At 52.8% G+C, this 24,631-nt stretch overlaps 1 protein-coding gene across 4 annotated transcripts in view; it reads left to right on the top strand.

Annotated features, from left to right (window-relative positions):
• The window catches only part of LOC110588014 (CREB binding protein), a 123,793-nt gene extending 105,523 nt beyond the window's left edge, over positions 1–18,270 (top strand). For all 4 annotated transcript variants that reach the window (XM_044915595.1, XM_021698287.2, XM_021698285.2 and 1 more), the window contains 12 exons: positions 1,152–1,232; positions 2,704–2,760; positions 3,787–3,864; positions 4,195–4,262; positions 8,067–8,217; positions 8,736–8,882; positions 9,529–9,642; positions 10,750–10,915; positions 11,131–11,298; positions 13,889–14,050; positions 14,217–14,498; positions 15,935–18,270. In XM_044915595.1, the coding sequence (XP_044771530.1) occupies positions 1,152–1,232; positions 2,704–2,760; positions 3,787–3,864; positions 4,195–4,262; positions 8,067–8,217; positions 8,736–8,882; positions 9,529–9,642; positions 10,750–10,915; positions 11,131–11,298; positions 13,889–14,050; positions 14,217–14,498; positions 15,935–18,055 (3,595 nt within the window). In that variant the 3' untranslated portion in view covers positions 18,056–18,270. The remainder of the gene's footprint in view (positions 1–1,151; positions 1,233–2,703; positions 2,761–3,786; positions 3,865–4,194; positions 4,263–8,066; positions 8,218–8,735; positions 8,883–9,528; positions 9,643–10,749; positions 10,916–11,130; positions 11,299–13,888; positions 14,051–14,216; positions 14,499–15,934) is intronic.
• Positions 18,271–24,631: the final 6,361 nt, after the last annotated feature.

Below are 24,631 nucleotides of genomic sequence, written 5' to 3'. Positions count from 1 at the left end.
CCCATCTTGTTTTATGCAGCATTAGCCTGCATTTTTGTTGATTTCTCATGCGTGTCCTTTCCAAACATTTAATAGTTTCTAATTGTTCTTATTTGATACTTCGAGCCCAGGCTCCATATTATCTTTCAAGAAATTGGGGTGATGGATAATTTCTCAAATGCAGATTGTGCTTTAAAGATCAACTCTCTAAATTTGCTTAACTTGGATTGTCACCAAGTCAGCAGTTAATAACTGAGGATCTCAGATTGGTGAACGATTGGTCCCATTACCAAAAAGTTTAAACCAAAGCTTAGAATTGAATTTTAAAAGTCTTTAAGATTGTTCATGGATTTACATATATTGTATTGTTTATACAATATATCTCAGCTTTTTTTTCTTTGTACATACGTACTGATAAATGGCTGGAAAGTCTTTGACCCTGACTGCATTTCTGTTAAATGTTTGTCTAGAATATGGATTTGGTTTCATTTGTATTATAACCCAATTAACTAAGTGATTAACATGAGGAAAAATAACAGGAAAAAATTAAAACGAGTTCTGCGTGCTCAACATTTTTAGTACCTTTAAAGATCTGGCTTACTACCGGAAATAAAATCTGTGAATTGCTGTCAAGCATAAATTTGCCATTTTGAAAAATAATTGCTTTTTTAAGGCCTTTGTTAGACTATTTTGTTCAAAAGTGAATTTTTTTCCATCGCAAACCCTGGAGTTATATTTGATTTTCTCTAAGTAATAACAAAAGTCAAACTCCTAAATTGAGACTCCTTGCAATTCTAGTATTAACAACTCCTTGAAAACGTTTGCATCTCGGAGCTGGCCTGAGCCCAGCCGTTGTTAGCGATGATGGCCTGTGATGTGTGCAGTGAGACCGAATGCTAATCAAGCTTTGCCTTGGCTTTCTGCTCTGTGTTGTCTCGGTGTTTGCGTCTTACCTCTATGTCTGTGCTATCTGTTCCCTTCCCTGTTCTCTAATCCTGCCCTTCCCCACCTGCCCCTGTTCCTTTCATTGTCCTCACTGACCCATCAATCAACCAACAACGCCCCCCCCTTCGTCGTGGTGATCTGCCCTGCTCTGATTGGTGGCTTCGTTGCTTGGGTGGCTGTGTGTTATGATGGACCAGTTCACCCAAGTATGGCCTTCTTGCTGACAGGTATCATTTCTGTGAGAAGTGTTTCACAGAGATCCAGGGGGAGAATGTTACCCTGGGTGACGACCCTTCACAGCCCCAGACGTAAGTACTATCCTGTCATTTTTCTCGGGGTTGACTCTTGTTTTTTGCCTCTTGCCCATGATTAAAAGGGAAGCACCTCTGCCATGCTGCTGCATTTTTTCATACTCAACTACGCCCACGTTCATACTTTGGAATGCAGCTCTTTAGCTGAACACCAGGGCCACCTCCATGTTCTCCCCTCCTTTGAAGACCATGATGCTGTAGCCCCCACTGCAGCTCTCTGGTCTCTCTCGACCTTGCTCTGTCTCTTCTTTTAAAATACTTGCCTTTTCCTAGTGGTGGTCCTCCTCCGTTTGGGGAAATTGTAAATTTTCAGTTACACCTCAGAAACCAGTTCACCCTTTTGACAGACCTGGCAGTAGCGAGAAATGAATCTTGCGTACATACCCCATCTTCAGCATTCATTCCATCTTCCACTGAAACCTCTGTCCTAGAACGCAGACTGTGAGACCCCAGAGAGGAAACATGTCTCCTTCCTTGCTGGAGCGGTGGCTCTTGCTCATGTGCTCTGGCATGCACAGGCATGAGTTGGTTCATTCATTCCTTCACTGAATTCGCCTTTGAGTGGTCGCATAGTCAGAATGTGGCCAGAAAGAGCAAATCCACTCATTTTGGAGCTGAATGGTCAACTCCTTTATATGCTTGAGATACCAAAAACCTGCCAACCACCGTGTCTACCCAGGACTGCCAGCATTTTGTGGTTCTCTCTTTTCTCCTGACTCTGCCGTGATTCCTGCCCTGCTGGGAAGTCTGCTCGCAGGACTGTCCCTACAGGCAGGAGGGCTTCCCACCAGAGCAGCTTCCAGCAGTCTAGGACACGGACTGCACTTCACGTTTACTATTTCCAAACACAGAACGAACCGTAGCCACTCATGAGACACATAAACCGAAATGCTTGAAATTCTACATAATTTATTTTTATGTCCCTTGTAATCTTAATTCTTTGGTCCGATTATGTGATTGATAATTGGATTATACAGTTCCATGAATCAGAAATAATTCATATATACACTGATCATAACAAAAAGACAGTATAGAAACCAGGTCTTCGGTCCTTTAAGAATAAATAAAATATCCCCTAGTAGATGCTGATCTTGTGTCATCTAATTCTATTGTAATTAGAAGAATTGAATATGCCAATTATCCTTCAGATCCAGGAGCCATTCACCATACAGATTTGATTGAAATATAGGTTTGGATCTCAGAGTAAGTGCTGGTGGTAGTTGGGAGGAAATATCCCAAGGCAGATAGAGAAAAACAGATGATAGTGCTTTCTGTGGAGATAAATTTTATATGTTCATGCCATCATTACATCTACTTGAGATTTTGGCTGACCATTATTTACTTTTTATTTGAAAAAATAGTTACAAAATAATATCCCACAGACCCTGTAATTTAGACTCAGCAGATAAATTTTGTTAATTAACGTTTCTCTTTTTTCTTTTCTTTTCTTTTTTTTTTTTTAAACAAGGACAATTTCAAAGGATCAGTTTGAAAAGAAGAAAAATGATACCTTAGATCCTGAACCGTGAGTAGATAGCGATTTCTTTCTGACTTTTGGATTTTAGTTTCCGATCAGGACAATCCCTCCTCGTGACTGGCCTGCAGGAGAAGACACTGTTGGAACATTGGAAATACGTTGCCCTGGGTGGGATTTTTTTGTATGAAGTTATTTCAGATATGGATTCTTTTTTAAAACTCTGACAAAACATGTACGTCCCTGTAGCATGCTCTCTGGTTAACTGAATTTCAACAGTGATAAGATTAGATGGATGTTCTCGTTCTGTCAGAACTTCTCTGATAAGCTGGTCATAAGGCATAAGCTGTGGTGGTAGTTAAGGGCGTGGCTGAATAAATAGGTTTTGATGTCCACGCATGTTGGCAACTAAGAGTCCCAAGTGAGGTGACAGGGCCCAGGTGAGGCAGCATGGGGGCTGCTACGGAAGTGAGCGGAGCGGTGTACCCCTGCTCTCTGGTGCTTACGTGAATAAAGCCCGGCATTTACCAGTCAGCTTGACACTTCCCACCTTTGTAGCTGACTCCGGGCAGATGCTTCCTGCGCCTAGGCTTAAGGGCAAGTGTTTCTGACACTGGAAGCATTGTTCTCTGTTATTTGAGGCAGTTTGGGCACGTGCGGTCACCAGTGCAAGCCCTGGTCTTGAAAATGTGTAGTCATGTCAGAAATACTGGCCTGTAAAATCCGCCTCTATCATAGCAGTTTTTGAAAGTAAAGTTTCATTTCTGGTTGTCAAGGAGATTGGGAGAAGCAAGGGATAGGCATTTGTACAGAGAAATGGAGGAAGTCCGCTTTCTCATAGAAAGTATCGATGCGACTTGATCTTGGAGTTATGAGTTCGAGCCCCACGTTGGGCGTACAGCTTAACCTTAGAAGAAAAAGTAAAGTAAAATGTGGCTGAATCGGTCGGCAGAAGCATTAATGCCACAAATGCTGGCAGTGATGCAGAGGATGAGGTGCGCATGCGGTACACAGGCTCCTACAGATGACCCCCTTGCGTGCTTCCATGTGCGTTAGAGCACTCTCTTTGTCTTCCAGTTTTGTTGATTGCAAGGAGTGCGGCCGGAAGATGCATCAGATTTGTGTTCTGCACTATGACATCATCTGGCCTTCAGGGTGAGTGGTTTCCTGGTGATTTCCTATGATCCTGGGGAAGGGAAAGCCTCTCTGCCAGGACTGGAGAGGGGGGCATGCTGCTGGGCATTGGCTATTGCCGGTCGGCGGGGGCCGGCAAGGGGGGGGGGGGGGGGGGGTGGCAGCCGGTTCTTAGTTTATTTACATCTTACATCGTAAGTATTTGCCTGCTTTAGGGATTGGAGACTCAAAGCAGCCTGCCTCTTCACTTGCAAATAGTGATGCCAGCGAAGCACTTCCCAGCTGCATGTCGCTGGTTTGGCAGCGTAGACTATTTCATACACTCTGATCACACCCGTTCTTTTTTTGCAGCTTTGTGTGCGACAACTGTTTGAAGAAAACTGGCAGAACTCGGAAAGAAAACAAGTTCAGTGCTAAGAGTAAGTTGTGGGAGGGCTTCTGTCTCCCCGTCTGAGTGTGAGGCGCTTGTCCCCCTTCCCGGTCTTCCTGCAGCTCCTCTCCGTGTGCGGCTTGGGGCTCCCTTGTCCGAGGCCCTGTACTGTGAGTTCGTTTTCCATACTTTGTACTTGTCCGGTCTTACCCCTCCATGGAAACACTGGACGTGCTCTTTACATGAAAACTAGCTTTATGGTCAGTTCATGTTTTAAATGAAAGTTTAGAAAGCTCAGATATAACGTTAAACTTTGTAAATTCTGAGAGAAAACTTGTCAGCAGATCCTTTTCAAGTGGCTCAGAAGTAAGACCTCCCTGCCCCCCAACACACACACGCACCCCACTCTGACATCCTGTCGCGACCAGCATGCTCAGCCCTGGGTGCGTGTGGGGCGGCCACTGGTCCATCGGCCGGCGTGGCCCTCAGCCTGCTGGAGTTGGCCGCCACCGGCCGGGACTGGCAGAGCCCCGTCTGCATGAGGACTTGTGAGCGTTGCTGCTGCGTTTAGGGTGGCTCCTGGTGTCTCTGCACAGTAGAGAGCAGCCTGTTGCTACGCCAGGTAACTCTTCCTGGGCAGTCTTGACTCTTTCAGAGATTGCATTCTTTTCAAAAGTGTGCAATATGAGATTTTCGTCAACTTGGTTCTCGAAGGCTGGGGGCCACCTTCCGCAGCATGGCGTCCCTGAGCTGGCCTTGGCTGAGTTCACAGCGACCCTGAGTGAGAATGCCACCCGCGGTGGAGCCTTTACAGCTTGCTTGTCCAGCGCTCCCTGCAGCTGTCACCCTCCCCAGCAGGGCAGGGTGTCCCCAGCAGGAGCCAGGCCATCTGAGGATCAGGGAGTAGGAGTGAGATGGGATGGAGAGAGAGATCCCACACCAGGGGGAGAAGAAGAAGGAGAGCAAGCAAGGAGGAAGCCACTCTGTGGGCCTCCAAGTCATTGCTAATTTAGGGTTAGACTATCGTTACCAAAATCCATAGTTACCCTATAACTTAAGCTCACTCTTGTGAAATCTTTTGAAATACGGATGAACTCACAAACCATTGTAATATTTCTCTTCAGATCAGGGTTTCTCAACCTGAGCCACCATTGACATTCAGGGCCAGGTAATTCTCTGTTTGGGGGGCTGTCCTACGCTTTGTAGGATATTTAAGAGTATCTCTGGCTGCTACCCGCTAAGTGCCAGTAACACAAACCCCAGTCCCATGAGTGGTCACCTTCAGAAATGTCTCCGAACATTGGCAGATGTTCCCCAAGGAGAGCAGAGTTGCTCCCAGTGAGAATCCCTGCTTTAGAGGGTCCATTCAGGGTGAGATCACTAAAGCAGTCAGCAAGCTAGAAACACTTTCCTGGGCCAGAGCCTCGTGCCCAGAACACAATTGCCAGGAGAGCTGGGCCCGGGTCAGAGAGCAGTTGCAGCTGGTAGCGGATGGGGGCAGAAGAACAACCCAAGAGCGAGTCTGCGATGAGAGCCTTTAGGGTTGAAGATGGACAACACTCACTGACAGAAAACCTTCGAAGTCTGGCCACCCGGCGTCGTTTGGTGTGGACGTGTGGGCACAGCCTTTGCAAGGGTCTGTAGGCCTCAAAGGACGGGCTGCCTCATTTGCATTGGTACCAGCCCTGTACCACTGACGAGTGGGTGAAGCACGGTCAACAACTGACTGTCCCCCGCTCCCTCCACCCCTCCCTCCCTGACACCCTGCACTGTGCCCAGCCCGGCCGGATGGAGGGAGAAGGAGAACCACCAGAGGTGCTTCCGAGTCAGAGTCCCTGTGTTGGGTTGTGAGAAGCCTCCCTGGAAATGGGACAGCTCCGATGTCGGAGAGCAGAAGGCCAAAGGATTTGATCACTGGGGGAGGAAGGGGGACTGCAATCTAGTGTTCGTTTCCAGACTCCACGATTGCACTTGTGCACGCGTGTCCCACGACGTGTGTGTTTGTGTGTGTGCAGGCGTGTGTAAGGACGGCCCCCGCAGCGTGAGGAGGAGCCCTGGGACGTGAGAGCGAGGCAGAGCTGTGTGTGTCGGACACAAGGGGCGTGATGCTCCCCGAAATGATTCTGCGGGGACGCCTCTGCACGAGCCTCTCCTCTTTGCCACAGGAGCAGCTGCTCTCCTGGGGGCCCTCAGCACCTTCATAGCACTCAGTTTGGTGCCTGCAACAAGATTGTCATATATGGTCTCATTTAAAGCCTTTTTTTTTTTTTTTTAGTACAGGTAATTCAGGTTATTTGAAGAAAAAAGTAAAGACCTAATTTTAAAGGTTTATTCTTCCGTTTGCTATTTGAAAACCACAGTACGTAGGGTCCTGTGTTGAAAAGGGAAGGGGAGTAAGGGGAACCAGACTTGCTCAGCAGTGGCATGAGGGGGCCCACGGGGGTGGGAACGGGAGGGTCTCCTCCAGAGGCTGCTGGGGTAGATGTGCCGGCCCCCAGGCCCCTCTGCACCCGACTCTGTTTCTCGGGGAGGCTGTCGCAGCCATGGCGCTCAGCAGAGCTTCCATGGCTGCGTGGAGGGCACGCCTTCGTCCAGGTGTGAAATCCACTTTTCCCCTCAGTTTTATAGCTTTTCAAGTTTTAATTTTTCTGTGGGGTTTTTATTTCATATTCATGTCGTGTTTTCTTTTTAAATCACTTGCATGCAGGTATAACTTAGATACCAAAAAAAGCTCCACCGTTGTTATATTAATTGTAGAAAAATGGAATTTAAAAAGTCTAAATTTTCTAGATACTTCTTGGCTTCAGTAAGGAATCTTAGGAAATCCCAAATAGCTTTTTAAAAACATTTCTCATCCACGTAGTAAATATTTAAAAATCAGTAAATATAAAGAAGAAAATGTCTTTCAAATCCCATACCTGTAACTGTTAACCTTCTTCAGCTTTTCCTTCTAGTCTTTTCCCCTCCTGCGAAGAGTTTTTATGCTGTGACCAATGTTTTATCTGGGGGTAGCTTGCTGGAAAAGTCCTGTCACGGTGGCCACACCTGGGGCATCCCCAGGAGAGGGAAGGTGTGGAGGGGGTTCAGGGCTGAACTGGGTTCTGATGCTGTGTGAGCTCCTGCCTGGGATGAACTCGCAAGGCTGCATGCTGGACTCCTCTGAGCTGGGCGGGAAGGGGAGAGCAGCCCTGCCCTCCAGAAAAAGCAGTTTCTCCACTGTGGATTCTGGCTGCGGGCACAGCTCTGACACTGAGCAGCCACGTGGGGGCGCCCGGGGCCAGATCGCGGCCTCATCCGGGCCAGGGCAGGGGAGGCAAGAGGGGGCTCAGCATGGCCCCTGTGTCTGCTCCTTCCACTTTACCCCACAGTCCTCAGTCGGCCTTCATGGCTCTTCTGTCCTTGCAGCTAAAAAAAGGTGGAAATATGTGGGCAGTTAAATGACAGCACTTGTCAGTTTAAAGCACCTGAGATTCCAGAGTCCACCTTTCCCTTACATGCTTACCTTGTAGGACAGACTAGGTCCCTTCTGGATTTGGAAAACATCAATCCTTAGAAAATCAATCAGACTGCACTAGGGGCACCGGTGTGGCTCAGCGTCTGCCTTCAGCTCAGGTCATGATCCCAGGATCCTGGGATTGAGCCCCGCATCAGGCTCCTTGCTCAGTGGGGAGTCTGCTTTTCCCTTTCTCTGTTCCCCCTGCTTGTGTGTGCTCTCTATCTCTGTCTCAAATAAATAAACTCTTTAAAAAGAAAAAATCAGACTGCACTATAAGAAGGGTGGGTCCTGTGGCCTCAGCCACCTTCTACATAACCCATCCAAAGCTCCCTCACCTGTTTGCTCTGGACTTTGCAGGACTACAGACCACACGATTGGGCAACCACTTGGAAGACCGAGTCAACAAGTTTTTGCGGCGACAGAATCATCCTGAAGCCGGGGAGGTCTTTGTCCGTGTGGTGGCCAGCTCAGACAAGACTGTGGAGGTCAAGCCCGGGATGAAGTCACGGTTTGTGTGCACACGTTGTGCTATTTTGTAAAGCGCTCTTTGAGGGGTCCTGTACCTGGTTAACCAAAGCCCTGCTTTCTGGCACAGCTTTAGAGTTTGTATAATTCAGGGCGCCTCGCTGGCTCAGTCAGTAGCACATGCGACTCTTGATCTTGGGGTTGTGAGTTCGAGCCCTACATTGGGTGTAGAGAGTGCTAAAAAAAAATAAGCTTAGAGTTTGTATAATTTAAAGGTTTTTCAGCGTGTATGGTACAGTCAACCCTTCTCTCAGTATTCCATATTCATAAGGGGAGGTAAAATTCCTGGCTGAGCAAGACTATGTCACGAAGAATAGGGTCACAGCCCCGAGCTGCCCAAGGCCAGGCTGGTGGGCAGAGCTCTGGGCCAGCAGTCAGCAGAGGCGAGCAGGCCTCCAGCTCCTCTGCACTGTGCATGGGCTTAGAGTAGCAGGTCTCATTTATAAAGCACCTTGTAAAACAATGACACGTGCAAACCTCAGGCTCTGACTTTGATTTCAGGTTTGTGGATTCTGGGGAAATGTCAGAATCTTTCCCGTATCGAACCAAAGCGCTCTTTGCTTTTGAGGAAATTGACGGAGTGGATGTGTGCTTCTTTGGGATGCACGTGCAAGAGTATGGCTCTGATTGCCCCCCTCCAAACACAAGGTAGTCCTCCTCCTCCTCTTGGGTACATGTCAGTGGGCCCGCGGTGTCACAGCGGACTGAGACCCTAAGTGTCTTGTTGGAGAACCTGTGTGCTCCAGACCTGGGTTTAAATCAGATAAGCCACGCCTAACAAACCAAACCTAGTTAGTTGAGTTTTCCACTAAGCCAGTGAGAAATGAAGGGTTTTGATGACTGTTTAAAGTGTGTTTTGTGTAGTGAGTACTCATGGGTTCCAGTCCTGGTCTTGCTCTTGTCCCTGTCTTACCTGGGGCAGGTAAACCTACAGAGAGTGGGGTGAGGATCACTCCATGGGCCCCCGTGTTGTAAAAACCAAGTACCTCTGCCAAGAGTTATTTCACATTCAGTCAAGAATCCAGGTGAGAGGGAATTGGAAGAGGCTTTGTGTTAGTTTGCCCTGGCCTTCCCATGGCTCTCCATCATGGGCGATCCATCGCTCTTGGCCCAGGGATGGAATTGTTTATTCATGGGCAGTGGCCCTTGGTGATAGGAGTTTTCTTAGGTCTTGTCTGCATGGCCAGTGTAAATGCTGTGAAAACAGAATTTATTTCTGGAGCTTTTTTTGGATGTTGGTGTTTGGTTTCAAGTTTGGGGGATACCAATTAATTTCTTCCCACCCACCCCTCAGGCGTGTGTACATATCTTATCTGGACAGTATTCATTTCTTCCGGCCCCGATGCCTCCGGACAGCTGTTTACCATGAGATCCTTATTGGATATTTGGAATATGTGAAGAAATTGGGGTGAGTTTAATTCAGATTATTCAGAACTAATAAAAATTCTATTTTTAATTTTCACTGTGTGTTTTGTGAAGTAACCAGAGTATCTTTTAAAGCCGTATGTGTTTCTATTTTAACGTTCTCAGATCAATTCAGACGTCTCCCTAGCCCCCCTCCCGGACACTCCCCTGGGCCATGCAGATCTGGGCTCCCCAGCACAGCGCACATGCTTTCTCTGCCTTCTGTGCTCTTCTCGCTCTTTTTCCTGTTCTAGTCTCCTTTTTTTTTTTTCCTTTTTAACTTTTTTGAGGAATATTTTATGTATCATAAAATCTGCCTGTGTCAAGTGTACACTCCAGTGATTTTTAGTAACTTCACCAAGCGGCACAGTCTGGCTGTCAATCCATTTCCAAGCGTTGTCCTCCCCCCAGTAGTGGGACCCCCACACCCATTTGTTGTTAATCCCTGTTCCACCCCTGCGCCCAGCAACCATTGATCTACTTTCTTTCTATATAAATTTGCCTTTTCTGGACATTTCATATGAATGGGACCCTATAGGATACTGGTCTTTTGCATCTGCTTTTCTCTGTGTTCCGGCATTCTAGATCTGTCGTATCCCTTTCCAAATTTGAAAAAGTTCAAGGTATTTGACTGACAGGTGTCTAACAGCATGACAGATTATTTTGACTTTGGCCCCTTAGAGATACTCAGCTCCTCTCCATTGCACAGGAAGTGATAGTTAGGAAATGGGGCACATCCCTGGGCATAAGCCGTTCCCCGCGCCTGAGAGCCACGTCTCCCGGGCTCTGTCCCGTGCTGACAGGATTCCCTGGGAGCCTTGACCCTTGCCCGGCATACACACCCTGAGAAGGAGCGTCTGAGGGCTGATTTCCAGGTGTGCTCTCGCATGCAGAGATTCGGCCTCGCCCACCCATGCACCCCTTCCCCCCCGCCACTGGTTTAGAACTTCTCTAAGCCTGCTATATTTGGCTGCAAGCATCGTGGAAATTTCTTTGGTTTTTTTTTCTAGTTATTTCTGTCCTTGCTTTGGTGCCTGCTCCTCAGCTGTTACTCCTTGGAGGCAGGGAGGCTTTCACTCAGCACTGTGGTCTGAATTTGTGTGTCCTGCAGGTATGTAACAGGACACATCTGGGCCTGCCCCCCAAGTGAAGGAGATGACTATATCTTCCATTGCCACCCCCCTGATCAGAAAATCCCCAAACCAAAGCGCCTACAGGAGTGGTACAAGAAGATGCTGGACAAGGCGTTTGCGGAGCGGATCATTCACGACTACAAGGTACCTGGGGCCGAAGCAGGGCCTGGCGGCTCATGCATGTCAGAGCTCTGTTCACCTATGAGGAGTAGAAAGCAAAAAGAAGAGCATAGAGAAAAGGCGTAGAAGCACCTTACGTGTAGTCGCCGTGTCCCATCCTCATGCAGTGGCACGGCCTCTGGGCCCCTCCCCGGAGCGCCACTCACTTCCCTCTTTGCTGTGCTTCCTTCACTCTCCAGGACATTTTCAAACAAGCAACTGAAGACAGGCTCACCAGTGCCAAGGAGCTACCCTATTTTGAGGGTGACTTCTGGCCTAATGTGCTAGAAGAGAGCATTAAGGAGCTGGAGCAAGAAGAAGAGGAGAGGAAGAAGGAGGAGAGCACGGCGGCTAGTGAGACAACAGAGGTAAGGAGACGCAGCGGGCCCAGCCTCGCGCCAAGGACAGTGGACGCACACCTTCTTTGTCAGTGGGGCTGCTTTCACACGTGCTCTCCCCTTGTCACCAGCCACCGCAGGTCGGGGCTGGAACTCGCAGGGCAAGCTGAGATGCGGTGCTGGAGACACGACGCCCCCCGGGAGAAGGCAGATGGGAGGTGCTGGGTCTGGCATCTGTGAACGGGGCAGGCGGGGCGGAGGCTCGGAAAGACGAGAGCGGAGGGCATCCTGCCCAGCAGCCCAGAGCAGGCAGACAGAGCCCCGTGCTCGCAGTCAGCAGCCACTAACTATAGACCTTCCCTGAGAAGGAGAACCTCCGGCGTCAGGTCTCTCCCTTTCACTTCCTCACGAGCCAGCCCACCCCATCAGACAGCCCTCCATCTGGTGTTGCCTTCGGGCACTCACCTGCTTACTAAGTCCCGCCTCACGTGGGCTCCGTGCTCAGCAGTGCAGTGGTGAGCTGTAGAAGACCCCATCCCTACCCTCCCAGGGCGCGCGTTCTAGTAGGGAGAACGGTGCATCCAGAGGCAGCAGTAGGAGCTGTAAGGAAAGGGAGCACCCAGATCGGCCGGGTGCCGGTGCTTCCGGCGGAGCCTGTCTGGGGAGGTGGCTGGGGAGGTTGACCTGCTGAGAAGGAACCCACACGGGGTTCCCTCCCTCCTGCCGGTGGGAGGAGGAGATGTGTGAGGGCTCACGTTGGGAGCAAGTGTGTGTGTGTTTGGGATGTCCAAGAAAGGATGGGGGTTTCCGTTCGGTTCATAGCTGTAGAAGCAGTGGGGAGTGTATGATGTGTTTTGAGAGTAGCAGCCCCAGACCGTGGCGTGGACCGTTGTGGTGTGTGAGGGACATCCTGGATCAGAGCTGCCTGCTGGGTCTGGAGCCCGAGCATCTGAGTCAGCACTGCCGCCTCTACCCAAAGGAGGAGGCTAGGGAAGCATATTTGGAAAAGAAGTCCTTCAGGAACTGGCTGCCAAGATGCCTGTTAATGCCAAGGGGCTGTGCAAGACGGGCCCTTGGAACTAGGGTCTGCTGCGGGGGTCCTTTTGCTGGGGCCTCCCTGGAGGCAGGATCTGTCATCTGACCAAAGATAACGATACTCCCGAACATCAGGGGGTTTAGGGCTCGAGAAACCACTCCGCTGGGGTCTTTGGGAGGCGACCAGAGATCCTGTTTAGGTGGGCCGAATTTGAGTAGAAACCAGGGAGTTCTGGCAGGAGAGAGCACAGAGCTGAGCTGTGAGCCCAAGTCCTTCTCTGTGTCCGCCAGTGCCCGCACCTTGGATGGGAGGTGGCCTGAGTCAGAACATGCATCTGGGGCTCCAGGGCAGGGGGTCACAGCAGGGAGAAGAGGGTCTGCGGCCTCTGAGGCAGGACACAGACTCCAACTGGGTGTCCTGTCCGAGGAGGACCTGCTTATCTCTGGCCTGGTGGTGGTGCCTTACCTGCCTTTGCAGTGTCGGGGACTTGCCCGCGGTATCCAGTCCACAGAGGCAGCGGGCAGGTCCCACCCTGTGGACACCCCGGGATCCCATGGCGGGCGGTGGCCTCAGTTGTTGACGGCACGTGGGCCGGACTGCCGCTTTACCGTTGGCAGTGTCCTTCCCTGGGGGAGGTGGGGAAGGGATAGGCTGCAGCATCACGTGTGTGACCCCATCTCCGGGGGGAGAACTACCCGCAGGAGCCATGCATAGGTACAATTTCAAGAAGAAAAATCGGAATGCTGCTGCTCAGGGTGGCCAAAAAAACTTTTTTTTTTTTTAATCTGGCTATGTATTCTGAACTTTGTGCAATGAATCTATTTCTTTTATAACTTTTTGAAAGTCAGCTTAGTTTTTAGAACGGTTTCAAGGCTTACTGAAAACTCGAGCGGTATGCTGAGCTCCCTGTACCACGCGGTCCCTCCATGGCCACCTGGTGCTCGCACAGCCCGCGGCGGCACACCGCTCTTCACCAGGGCCCTCTTCTGCCCCGGGCCCCAGACAGGAGTTGTCAGCGCCCCTCGGCACCCAGAGCGTCTGTTCCTCTCTCTCCTCTTGTTGAGAACAAAGTTCATTGGACCAGACCTAGGGCCTAAATGACAGAGGGCCCGAGTTCTTTCCAGACCTGAGGGGCAGGACTTCTCAACCTCAGTCCGCTGGAGAGCTCAGGGTGGGGGTTTCAGGCCCACGTGGCACCTTCTCCTGGCACCGTTCCCCCGTCTCGTGTGCAGTGGATGTTTGGAACCGTGTGCAACGGAGCATGCGGCACATGGTGTGGAGTGGTATGGAGCAAGGGAAGATAGCTTGGACCCCCTGCGTTGTTAGAGTCCATCCTGGGCGTATGCTCCCCCGAGAGATGACCTGCCATGTGGCTGGTCTGGCCCCTGTGTCACCACTGCACCCCTGGCCCTGCTCCCATCCTCCTCACCTCTGCCTCCGTGACGCCTTCCGAAGGCAGCCGTGTGTTTGCTGGCACGCGGCCTCCTGGAGCCCCCACGGCCAGGGAGCTGGGTGCCTTAGCCAAGTGCCGGGCACGGAGGAGGGGAGGCTGGGCTCGAGCAGCAGCTTCGCGTGTTGTTTCAGGGCAGCCAGGGCGACAGCAAGAATGCCAAGAAGAAGAACAACAAGAAAACCAACAAGAATAAAAGCAGCATCAGTCGAGCCAACAAGAAGAAGCCCAGCATGCCTAATGTGTCCAACGACTTGTCCCAGAAGCTCTACGCCACGATGGAGAAGCACAAAGAGGTAGAGACACAGGGCCACAGATCGGGGCCCCTCCTGGTCTGTGGGATCAAGGAGAGGGGTTGCTGAGAAGCCAGGGCCCATGGGCCTTGTGGAGAGGGCCCTGGAAGGCCCTGGAAGGCCGAGTTGCCTTGCTCTCCATGGGGGCTAATGCTGTCCTCCCCTGCAGGTCTTCTTTGTGATCCACCTGCACGCTGGGCCTGTCATCAACACGCTGCCCCCCATCGTTGACCCCGACCCTCTGCTCAGCTGTGACCTCATGGACGGGCGGGACGCCTTCCTCACCCTCGCCAGAGACAAGCACTGGGAGTTCTCCTCCTTGCGCCGGTCCAAGTGGTCCACACTGTGCATGCTGGTGGAGCTGCACACCCAGGGCCAGGACCGCTTCGTCTACACCTGCAACGAGTGCAAGCACCACGTGGAGACGCGTTGGCACTGCACTGTGTGCGAGGTAGGCCCCACTTCCCTCCCTCCCCGGTCACTCCCCGCCCTCGCCTCTGTTGGCGTGGTCTGCGTTTCAGATTGAACGGTGAGATAGTCGGCATTTTCCAGGGGCACCAAATGACCAAATGAAAAAGGCTCATTTCACCTCCTGGTCCTTTCCGGGAGTTGTTGGTCATGAGGTTGGTGTTTCCTTGTTCACAAAGAAGAGAATCCGTGCTCTGTGCCCGCTCTAGGCTCAACAGCAGACGTTCAGGGTAGGAAGGAAGGAGTCTTTCTCCCTTCAGGGAGCATGTATGGTCCCGACCCTGCTGAGCATAACAGAGGGCCATCTATGTGTGTCCGGGCTACACTTGGCCCCTGGCAGGAGGGTCTGGTCTCCCCAGGAGGCAGAGGAGTGGGCAGGCCTCCTGGGGGGGCAGTGTTTGTGCTGATATTTTCAGGAAGACATGATTACAGAGCACTTTTATATTATTCCTTGTTGTTTGCTAACACCGGCCGTGTGTCAGGAACATCCACGGGCCCTCTGATGCCAGAGTAGGAGCCAAAAGAGGTGCCGCCTGTGTTTCGGCCCCGCCAGGATTCTGACTGGTTTCCCCTGTTCATGCCTCCAGTTGTAGGTAGCCTTGCTGAGCAGCTGAGAAGGCGCTGTCCTGGGGGACCTGTGGTTGCACACACTGTGTGAAGGGGTGTGGTCCGTCCCTTCCCCAGATGGGTCCCTCCATCCCCCCACCCCATCCTCGCCTTGCCAGTGTCTGCGTTCCAAACGGTTCCCAGAATCACATGCCCGTAGGAGCAGCTCTGTGATCTTGGGCAGAGGGGGCGGATGGATCCTCTGTAATGGCCTTTGTCTTCACTTCCCGGTTTTTTCAGCCTTCTTGTGTCCTTTGTCACTTCCCACTGTTGGGATTGTCATGTCCTTTTGGAAAAAGGGTGTGTCTCGGTCATAGGGTTTCCTTCTCCAGACCTGGCATTTGGTAGTCTCTGTCTGCAGATACAACCAACTTTTAAGAAACCTGTGAGCATGCGGTTTGTCGCTGGGGTTTGAGCCCAAGGCCTGTCTTGTGGTGAAGGCCTCTTAGTCCCCCAGGCCTTCTGGGCCACCCTGCAGAGCTCAGGGGACGCACCAGGGCACCCAGCAGCAGCCCCAGGGAGTGGGGGCCGGTTTCTAGAAACTCAGGTGTGTAGCACTTGGGTGAGCTCAGGAGGAAACTGCCAGGCTTCCCAGGCCAGGTATGGGAGCAGGGCCTCAGTGGTGTGGGTGCCCTTCCCCAGGGGCCGAGGAAGGAAGGAAAGGGGACTAGATGTGAGCCAACGCACTCAGGAGCCTCTGAGACCGTGGGGGGGGGGTGGCGGTTGTGAGGCTGCCGGGGTGGACGCGGGTGGACGTCTGGTCCCATGGGGCCTCGTGCTGACCGCGGCGCCATGCCCTGTGCTTATCCGCAGGACTACGACCTTTGCATCAACTGCTACAACACCAAGAGCCACGCCCACAAGATGGTGAAGTGGGGGCTGGGCCTGGACGACGAGGGCAGTAGCCAGGGTGAGCCGCAGTCCAAAAGCCCCCAGGAGTCGCGGCGCCTGAGCATCCAGCGCTGCATCCAGTCCCTGGTGCACGCCTGCCAGTGCCGCAACGCCAACTGCTCGCTGCCGTCCTGCCAGAAGATGAAGCGGGTGGTGCAGCACACCAAGGGCTGCAAGCGCAAGACCAACGGGGGCTGCCCGGTGTGCAAGCAGCTCATCGCCCTCTGCTGCTACCACGCCAAACACTGCCAAGAAAACAAATGCCCAGTGCCCTTCTGCCTCAACATCAAACACAAGCTCCGCCAGCAGCAGATCCAGCACCGCCTGCAGCAGGCTCAGCTCATGCGCCGGCGGATGGCCACCATGAACACCCGCAATGTGCCTCAGCAGAGTCTGCCTTCCCCTACCTCAGCTCCGCCCGGGACCCCCACGCAGCAGCCCAGCACGCCCCAGACGCCGCAGCCCCCGGCCCAGCCCCAGCCCTCGCCCGTGAGCATGTCACCAGCCGGCTTCCCCAGTGTGGCCCGGACTCAGCCCCCCACGACGGTGTCCACCGGGAAGCCCGCCAACCAGGTGCCGGCCCCGCCGCCCCCTGCGCAGCCCCCACCAGCCGCAGTGGAAGCGGCCCGGCAGATTGAGCGGGAGGCCCAGCAGCAGCAGCACCTGTACCGGGTGAACATCAACAACGGCATGCCCCCGGGGCGCACGGGCATGGTGACCCCGGTGAGCCAGATGGCCCCCGTGGGCCTGAATGTGCCCCGTCCCAGCCAGGTCAGCGGGCCCGTCATGCCCAGCCTGCCGCCCGGGCAGTGGCAGCAGGCGCCTCTGCCCCAGCAGCAGCCAATGCCGGGCATGCCCCGGCCTGTGCTGTCCATGCAAGCCCAGCCGGCCGTGGCCGGCCCGCGGATGTCCAGCGTGCAGCCGCCCCGGAGCATCTCGCCCGGCGCCCTGCAGGACCTGCTGCGGACCCTGAAGTCGCCCAGCTCCCCGCAGCAGCAGCAGCAGGTGCTCAACATCCTCAAGTCCAACCCGCAGCTGATGGCGGCCTTCATCAAGCAGCGCACAGCCAAGTACGTGGCCAGTCAGCCCGGCCTGCAGCCCCAGCCCGGCCTGCAGCCCCAGCCCGGCCTCCAGGCCCAGCCCGGCCTGCACCAGCAGCCCGGCCTGCAGAACCTGAACGCCATGCAAGCCGGCGGGCCCCGGCCCGGCGTGCCTCCGCAGCAGCAGGCGATGGGAGGCCTGAACCCCCAGGGCCAGGCCCTGAACATCATGAACCCGGGCCACAGCCCTGGCATGGCGAGCATGAACCCGCAGTACCGGGAGATGCTCCGCCGGCAGCTGCTCCAGCAGCAGCAGCAGCAGCAGGGCAGCGCGGGCATGGCCGGGGGCATGGCCGGGCACGGCCAGTTCCAGCAGCCCCAGGGACCCGGAGGCTACCCCCCAGCCATGCAGCAGCAGCGGATGCAGCAGCACCTCCCCATCCAGGGTGGCTCCATGGGCCAGATGGCGGCTCAGATGGGACAGCTCAGCCAGATGGGGCAACCGGGGCTGGGCGCAGACAGCACCCCCAACATCCAGCAGGCCCTGCAGCAGCGGATTCTGCAGCAGCAGCAGATGAAGCAGCAGATCGGCTCCCCGGGCCAGCCCAACCCCATGAGCCCCCAGCAGCACATGCTCTCAGGACAGCCGCAGGCCTCGCACCTCCCCGGCCAGCAGATGGCCACGTCCCTCAGTAGCCAGGTGCGGTCTCCGGCCCCTGTCCAGTCTCCGCGGCCCCAGTCCCAGCCTCCACATTCCAGCCCGTCGCCACGGATACAGCCCCAGCCTTCGCCACACCACGTCTCGCCCCAGACTGGTTCCCCCCACCCAGGACTCGCAGTCACCATGGCCAGCTCCATAGATCAGGGACACTTGGGGAACCCCGAACAGAGTGCAATGCTCCCGCAGCTGAACACCCCCAACAGGAGTGCGTTGTCCAGTGAGCTGTCCCTGGTCGGCGACACCACAGGAGACACCCTAGAAAAGTTTGTGGAGGGTTTGTAGCATTGTGAGAGCATCGCCTTTTTTTTCCCCCCTTTCATGTTCTTGGACCTTTTGTACTGAAATCCAGGCATCTAGGCTCTTTTTATTCCTAGACGGAACTGCTACTTCCAAGCCATGGAAGGGTAGATTGCTGTTTAAAGAAACAATACAAAGAATATATTTTTTTGTTAAAAACCAGTTGATTTAAATATCTGGTCTCTCTCTCTCTCTCTCTCTCTTTTTGTTTTTGTTTTTTGTTTTTGTTTTTTTGTTTTGGGGGGAGGGGGGTTTTGTTTGGATTCTTTTTGTCGTCATTACTGGTGACTCATGCCTTTTTTTAACGGGAAAAACAAGTTCATTATATTCATATTTTTTATTTGTATTTTCAAGACTTTAAACATTTATGTTTAAAAGTGAGAAGAAAAATAATATTCAGAAACTGATTCTTGAAATAATGCAAGCTTATAATGTATCCCGATAACTTTCTGACGTTGCGGGAAGATTTTTTCTATAGTGAACTCTGTGGGCGTTCTCCAAGTATTACCCCTGGACGATAGGAATTGGCTCCTGCGTGCACACACGTACACACCCACACACACATCTATCTATACATACTGGCCTAAGCCAAACTCTTGTCTTGCAGATGTAGAAATTGTTGCTTTGTTTCTCTGATAAAACTGGTTTTAGACAAAAAATAGGGATGATCACTCTCTTAGACCATGCTAATGTTAATAGAGAAGAAGCATTCTTTTCTTTCTTCTATGTGAAACTTGAAATGAGGAAAAGCAATTCTAGTGTAAATCATGCAAGCGCTATAATTACTATAAATAAGAAAATTCAAGAAGATTCAATCACTGTATAGAATGGTAAAGTACCAACTCATTTCTTATATCATATTGTTAAATAAACTGTGTGCAACAGACAAAAAGGGTGGTCCTTCTTGAATTCATGTACATGGTATTAACACTTAGTGTTCGGGGTTTTTTGTTATGAAAATGCTGTTTTCAACATTGTATTTGGACTATGCATGTGTTTTTCCCCCATTGTATATAAAGTACCGCTTAAAATTGATATAAATTACTGAAGTTTTTAACATGTATTCTGTTCTTTAAGATCCCTGTAAGAATGTTTAAGGTTTTTATTTATTTATATATATTTTTAGAGTCTGTTCTTTGTAAGACATGATTCTGGTGGATTGCTCACAGAGGAGAGGCAGGGACCACGGTCCTGGTGGCCATGTGGGTGGCAGCCAGGCTCAGCCAAGGCCTTGGGTGGTTCTCTTTCCAGGAAGCAAGGTGGCCAAGCTCAGTGATGGCCTCATATATTCAGTGCTCCATGGGGAGCTTCACCCACCGAGTTAGGGCTACAGGTGGGTCCGAAGCAGCACTTGGCCTCCTGTCCTCCTCAAGCCTCGAGAAACCAGAGTAGGGATGGTTCCTGCGGTTGTTGTCAGCAGTACCTACCCTCCCCTTTCCTATATGCAAATCCCAGAATTGGTGCAAAATCTGCTCCAGGGACTGGGGGTGGTTCCTGCTTCCCCCTAAATCCTGTGCTCCGTATGGGAGGATGCTGCACGCAGCGTGTCCTGCTGTGGCCTCCGATGCTGTGCTGGGCAGCTAAGAGCTCTGGCCTTCGCTCTCCACCCTCTAGAAACAGGGCCTGTGAGGGCAGCACTGTGGTGAAAGAGCCCTCCAGCTTCGAGGGACGGGCACTTGGCCACGTGGTCCCACACACCACCCATCACCACCCCGCCTGCCCCCCCCCAGGTCCACAGTCAGGTGCCCTTACAAAGAGGGTGACACTCGAGTCCCTGGATGCTGTAAACATCACGTCGGAGCGGAGGAATGCCTCCAGGGAGCGTGGATGTGTGCCCTCTAGACTGCAACATCCCTTCCCCACCAAGCACAAGGGACTTGAGTCCTGCCTCTTGTGTCCCTGGTCCCCCAACCTGGGGGAAAGGGGGTTTGTGGTGGAAAATTTAGAATTCATGGCCCAGATAGCTTCCCTTTTGGCCCTGTATTCACAGAGATCATTTCAAAATACTTGATTTGGGAATCTAAACTTGAGGAAACTTTGAAAAAAATTAATTCTAGCACAGAGCTTCAAATCTTGAATTTTAACATAGATTATGCCAGATAATAAGACCATCTAGCATTGCCAACCAACTGCCACCTCCTCCACATCCCCAAAAGGGAAAGCAGGGCCATGGCCCTCCAGTGGCCATCTGGCCATCCTTGCTCTGCTTCCCTGCTCCTCGAATCTGGGACCCTCTCCCAAATCACCCTCTCCACTGATGTTAAACCCTGACCCCGTGTTCAGACCGAAGGGGTGAGCCATCTGGAGCCCTGGAGGAGCGGCTCCAGGCCCATGTTACACATTATGCAGGGCAGCCATTTAATGGGGCCAGTGGGGGGCCTCTTTTTCAGGTCGTCCTGGGATCCGAAACTCTGTGTACAGATCTCATCTTTTTGGAGTCCACGTCCTGTGTAATCCGCCAAGGGATGCGGCCGAGGGTGTGGTCGGTGGATGCTAACCCCACACTTGGCGTAAGATTTCTGTAAGACAGCTGGAAAACCCCGGCGCTGTGTCTCATGCTGTATACTTAAGAGGAGAAGAAAAAAGTCCTATATTTGTGATCAAAAAGAGGAAACTTGAAATGTGCTGGTGTTTATAATAAAAGCTGGTAAAACTGCTTGGATTCAAAGATGGTCCCAGTTGGCTAACGACCCTTAGAATTACCTTAGCAGCTAGTCTTCGTGAGATCGAAGGGTCTCGGTTGAGTGTGCCTAGTACGTGTGTTTGATGATGACTTTGAGAATTTAGCATGTTGAAACCAGGAGTAGGATGCGATCTCTGGAAAATGAGGTGGAGTGTCTTCGGCTTATAAGATCTCAGGCTGAAGACAGAACTTTCTCCCTTTTTTTTTTTTTTTTTTTTTGACTGCTACAAAATGGAACCGAAGATTCCGTTTATGCCTGAATGTGCTTCTAGCACTGCCCGGGAGAGTAAGCTGCTCCGAAAAAGGAAAGTCCTTTCATGGAGGAGCTGAGTACAGACTGGTCGCCATCGCACCTTCGGGACGCACGTCACCAAAGGACCGTGCTGGCAAGTCGGTGCTCCAGCCGGGCCACCTTAGCAAGTAGGGGTGCAGGAGCACGTAGGGATGGGGGCTGGAGAAACCAGATTGCACCTTCCTGGGATGTCTTGTGTTTGTCGTGCCACTGCATCACTTGGGTATGATTTCATTGTGCAAAGTCAGGAGTAGGGAAATGGGTCGGTTCTGAAACGTAAGCGAATGTAGCCCCCAGGCTGAAGGACGAGACAGGAGCTTTGGTGATGGTGAGTCAGGCGGTGCCTTCAGTGCGCGCACGCCTTCCTCCCGGGGATTTGCCAGGCTGTGTGGACGGTGGCACCTGTGTCAGATTACGGCACCCAGCGGAGAATCCACAGGTGCTGACTGAACATCTTGGGCTGATTCAGACACATCGGGGGTGTTGAGAGCGAGCGGGAGGCGAGCGCACGGGAAGTGGCGTGCGGCGTCCCGGTGGAGGGATGGCGAGTGGGCACGTCAGGGGGGCGGCCACCAGGAGCCAGGGCCTTGGTGGGGAGTGAGCTCTCTCAACCCCACCTGCCTTCCTCGGTGACACTTGGTAACACGTGTTGGAAGACCCCACTAGCTCCTCCGTCCTGGCTGCGAGGTAGGACAGTGGAGGACACGTGGACAGGGGCAGGTGTGGGCCGCTCAGCCAGAGCCACGCTCTTCACCGCTGGTCCCGAAAGGAGCTTTCCTCCCCTACTAGCTCCGCAGGCTCACCTTGAACTCACTTTGGGGATACCTTGAGGAAAGGGGGGTGCATTACAATACCTCTCACCCCTCAAGCGTCGCAGACAGGACCTTACACAGGACTAAGTGGGACTTGGCCTGCCTGAGTGTGGTGCCCACCGGTTCAGCACCTGGAGAGGGCTGTTACTGAAATGGGCTTTATGCTCTGGTCCCAGGACCCCAAGGAAGCCTCTTAGAAATGGAGGTTTAAAGTGGTCCTATATAGGCATATCAACAAAGTTTAGACTTGAAGATCCTCAAAGCCAGTAGTGATGTTTAGAGAATGTTCCAGGTGAGGGTGGACTGTCAGGAAAATGTCCAGAGAGGAATCCTTGGAAGGATAGTGAGGCATGGTGTGCCGGGGCTCCCTGCACCAGGAAGCTTCCTGTGTCTCTGACCCCACACAGGACTCCTTCACGTCTGGCACAGGTTTGGGAGCCTCAGAAGAGGGAGGGTTGTTTCATGTGCTGCCACAAGTTGAGCATCTGGAGGCTGGGTGGTCAGGGAGGGAGAGTCTTGGGGACAAGACTGAAGCTGGGAGGTGCAGAGAAAGAGGCAGCAGACTTGAGGGAGGCCAGAGTTCTGCGCGGGAGGCAACCGGAGTTGCCTGGTGTTCAGCGGCCAGAACGAGTGTCCCCTGTGAGGGCTGGACTTCCGCAGCCGGAAGCACAGAGGACCCTCCGAGCTTCCAGGGAAGTCAGTTCTCACTGTTCCCAACCCTCTAGACACTGGCGTTCTGGTCTCTGGTTTCCTGGGTGAGGAAAGGGGGTTCTCTTGTGGGGACAGGTCCACGAGTGTGAGAAATGGCAGGAAAGACATGAGTGGGCCCCAAGCCGAGGCCCCCTTCTCTCCGGAACAGGCAGTTGGAGGGGTGCACACTGCTGCTTCTAGATGACAGGAAAATATGCAGGTCTTGTCCAAGCACCGAGTTTGCTTACTCAGCAAGCATTTACCGAGCAGATCCTAGGCACGGATCTCAGCCCTTGGGGAACTCCACCGAGAGACACGATCAGCCACTGGAGGAAGGTACAAGGTGGTGCCAGGGCTCGAAGCCGGAGCACCGACCCCAGTTTGTGCTGGGAACGAGGAGGTGTCTCTTGGTCAGGGCCAGTGAGAGCACAGTGCTGGGGAGCACGCATCCTCCTTGACACTGCCCTGTGCTCAGAGAAGCACTCCCCCAGCTCTGACCCGCAGACGGCTTACCTGAGATCTTGCTAACACCCCGATTTAGTAGGTCTGGGCCAGGGAGTGGGCAGACTGAGCTTCTAGGTTTCGAATGAGCTCCCAGGTGAGGCCTGGACCTACTTGGAGTAGCAAGGACATAGGGGACCAAGAACAACCATCTAGACTTTGAAATTGCCTTAGTCTTTTTTATTAAAGATTTTTTTTAAGTAATCTCAACACCCAACGTGGGGCTTGAACCCACAACCCCATGAATCGCAGTTTCCGCCGACAGAGCCAGCCAGGCGCCCCGAAACTGCCTTAGTCTCAATGTTCACGATAAATGTGGGTGCAGGGAGAGGGGGTTTGGTCAAGTAGTTCTTTGGTCTCCTTCACAGCTTTTGTTCTGAGCTGGTACCCCTGTCCCCTTTTGTCCTCAAATCCCTGAATAAGTACATGGCAGGAGCACTGGCCACTGAGGTCTCCTGGACGAGGCGGGAGCTAGGGCAGAACCCCGGGGACCAAGAGGTACAGGACAATGTCCTGTGAAGTGCATTTGTGAAAATGCAGATTGTGAGCAAAACAAACTTTTTTTCCAAAGAAGTAGGAGGAATGCCCTGCTCGTGGAGCAGGTGCTGGGGTCAGGCCCGTCCTTCCTGTTTCCTGAACCACACACGTGGCACCCCCCCCACACTTGGACGACACCTGCCTGTCTGACACTGAGACCACGGCCCCCTTTGACCTGTGCCTGGGGGCGGTGGCCCCTTCAGGGAGCATACCGGATGGTTTGCGTTCCCACCCTGTCCTCCGATACCCCATTGGACCAGAGAATCCTGACAGGGGACCGTCTTCATACCTGAAGAGATGCAGTCTTGGGGAGGAGAGCTCCGTGAAAGCCGCCCACCTGCTGGGGCCTGATGCCAGGTGCTGCTCAGGATGCCACCTGGACTGGGCTCTGGCTGGGGTGGGGGCCCTTGGCACCCAGGCAGAGACCCAGTCCTTAAGGGAGGCAGGATCTCGCTGACACGGAACAGCTGTTGAGAGGGCCCTGCCGCTACCAGGCAGCCATGCTGAGCAGGGAAAGGGGCTGTCAGCCGGCGAAGTCTCCCCAGATGGCCTCTCTGCTCCCTACAAGTGTCGGGGTAACAATGGTGCCTTCTAGAAATTACAAGTGCAAAGCCTGAGCCCCAATGCACACATGCTCCCAACCACGCACGGAATGGAATTGCTTCTCTACACAGGAGAGTCTCTCACATCAAACTCATTTTTACTTGTCTTCCTTCTCGCAAGCCATAGACACCGTAGATTCTGAGTTTGGGTGGACATTTTTTTTATTCCAATGCCTATAATGACCTCATCCACAAGCTGGGGGAGAAATGTCCTGAATGCTTTGGCAGGACAGAAGGCATCTTTCAAAACATGCCCTCAAGACTAGTTCGCCAAGTGGTATCCCCCAGCGGAAGCTTCCGGGGATAAATGCAGCAGGGGACGTGGCTGCCTCCTCCACCCTGCCTTTCCCTGAGCCAGATTTGCTCAGAGAAGACCCCGCCAGTGATTCATCGTGGTTGTGCTGGGCTGGGAGGCTGGAGGCCCAGCAGAATGGCCCACCCCGC

This window comes from Neomonachus schauinslandi, chromosome 5, assembly GCF_002201575.2.
Source record: "Neomonachus schauinslandi chromosome 5, ASM220157v2, whole genome shotgun sequence".
Classification (NCBI taxonomy): domain Eukaryota; kingdom Metazoa; phylum Chordata; class Mammalia; order Carnivora; family Phocidae; genus Neomonachus; species Neomonachus schauinslandi.
The sequence above is the reverse complement of the archived record's forward strand: the minus strand, read 5'-3'. Positions and strand labels throughout refer to the sequence as shown.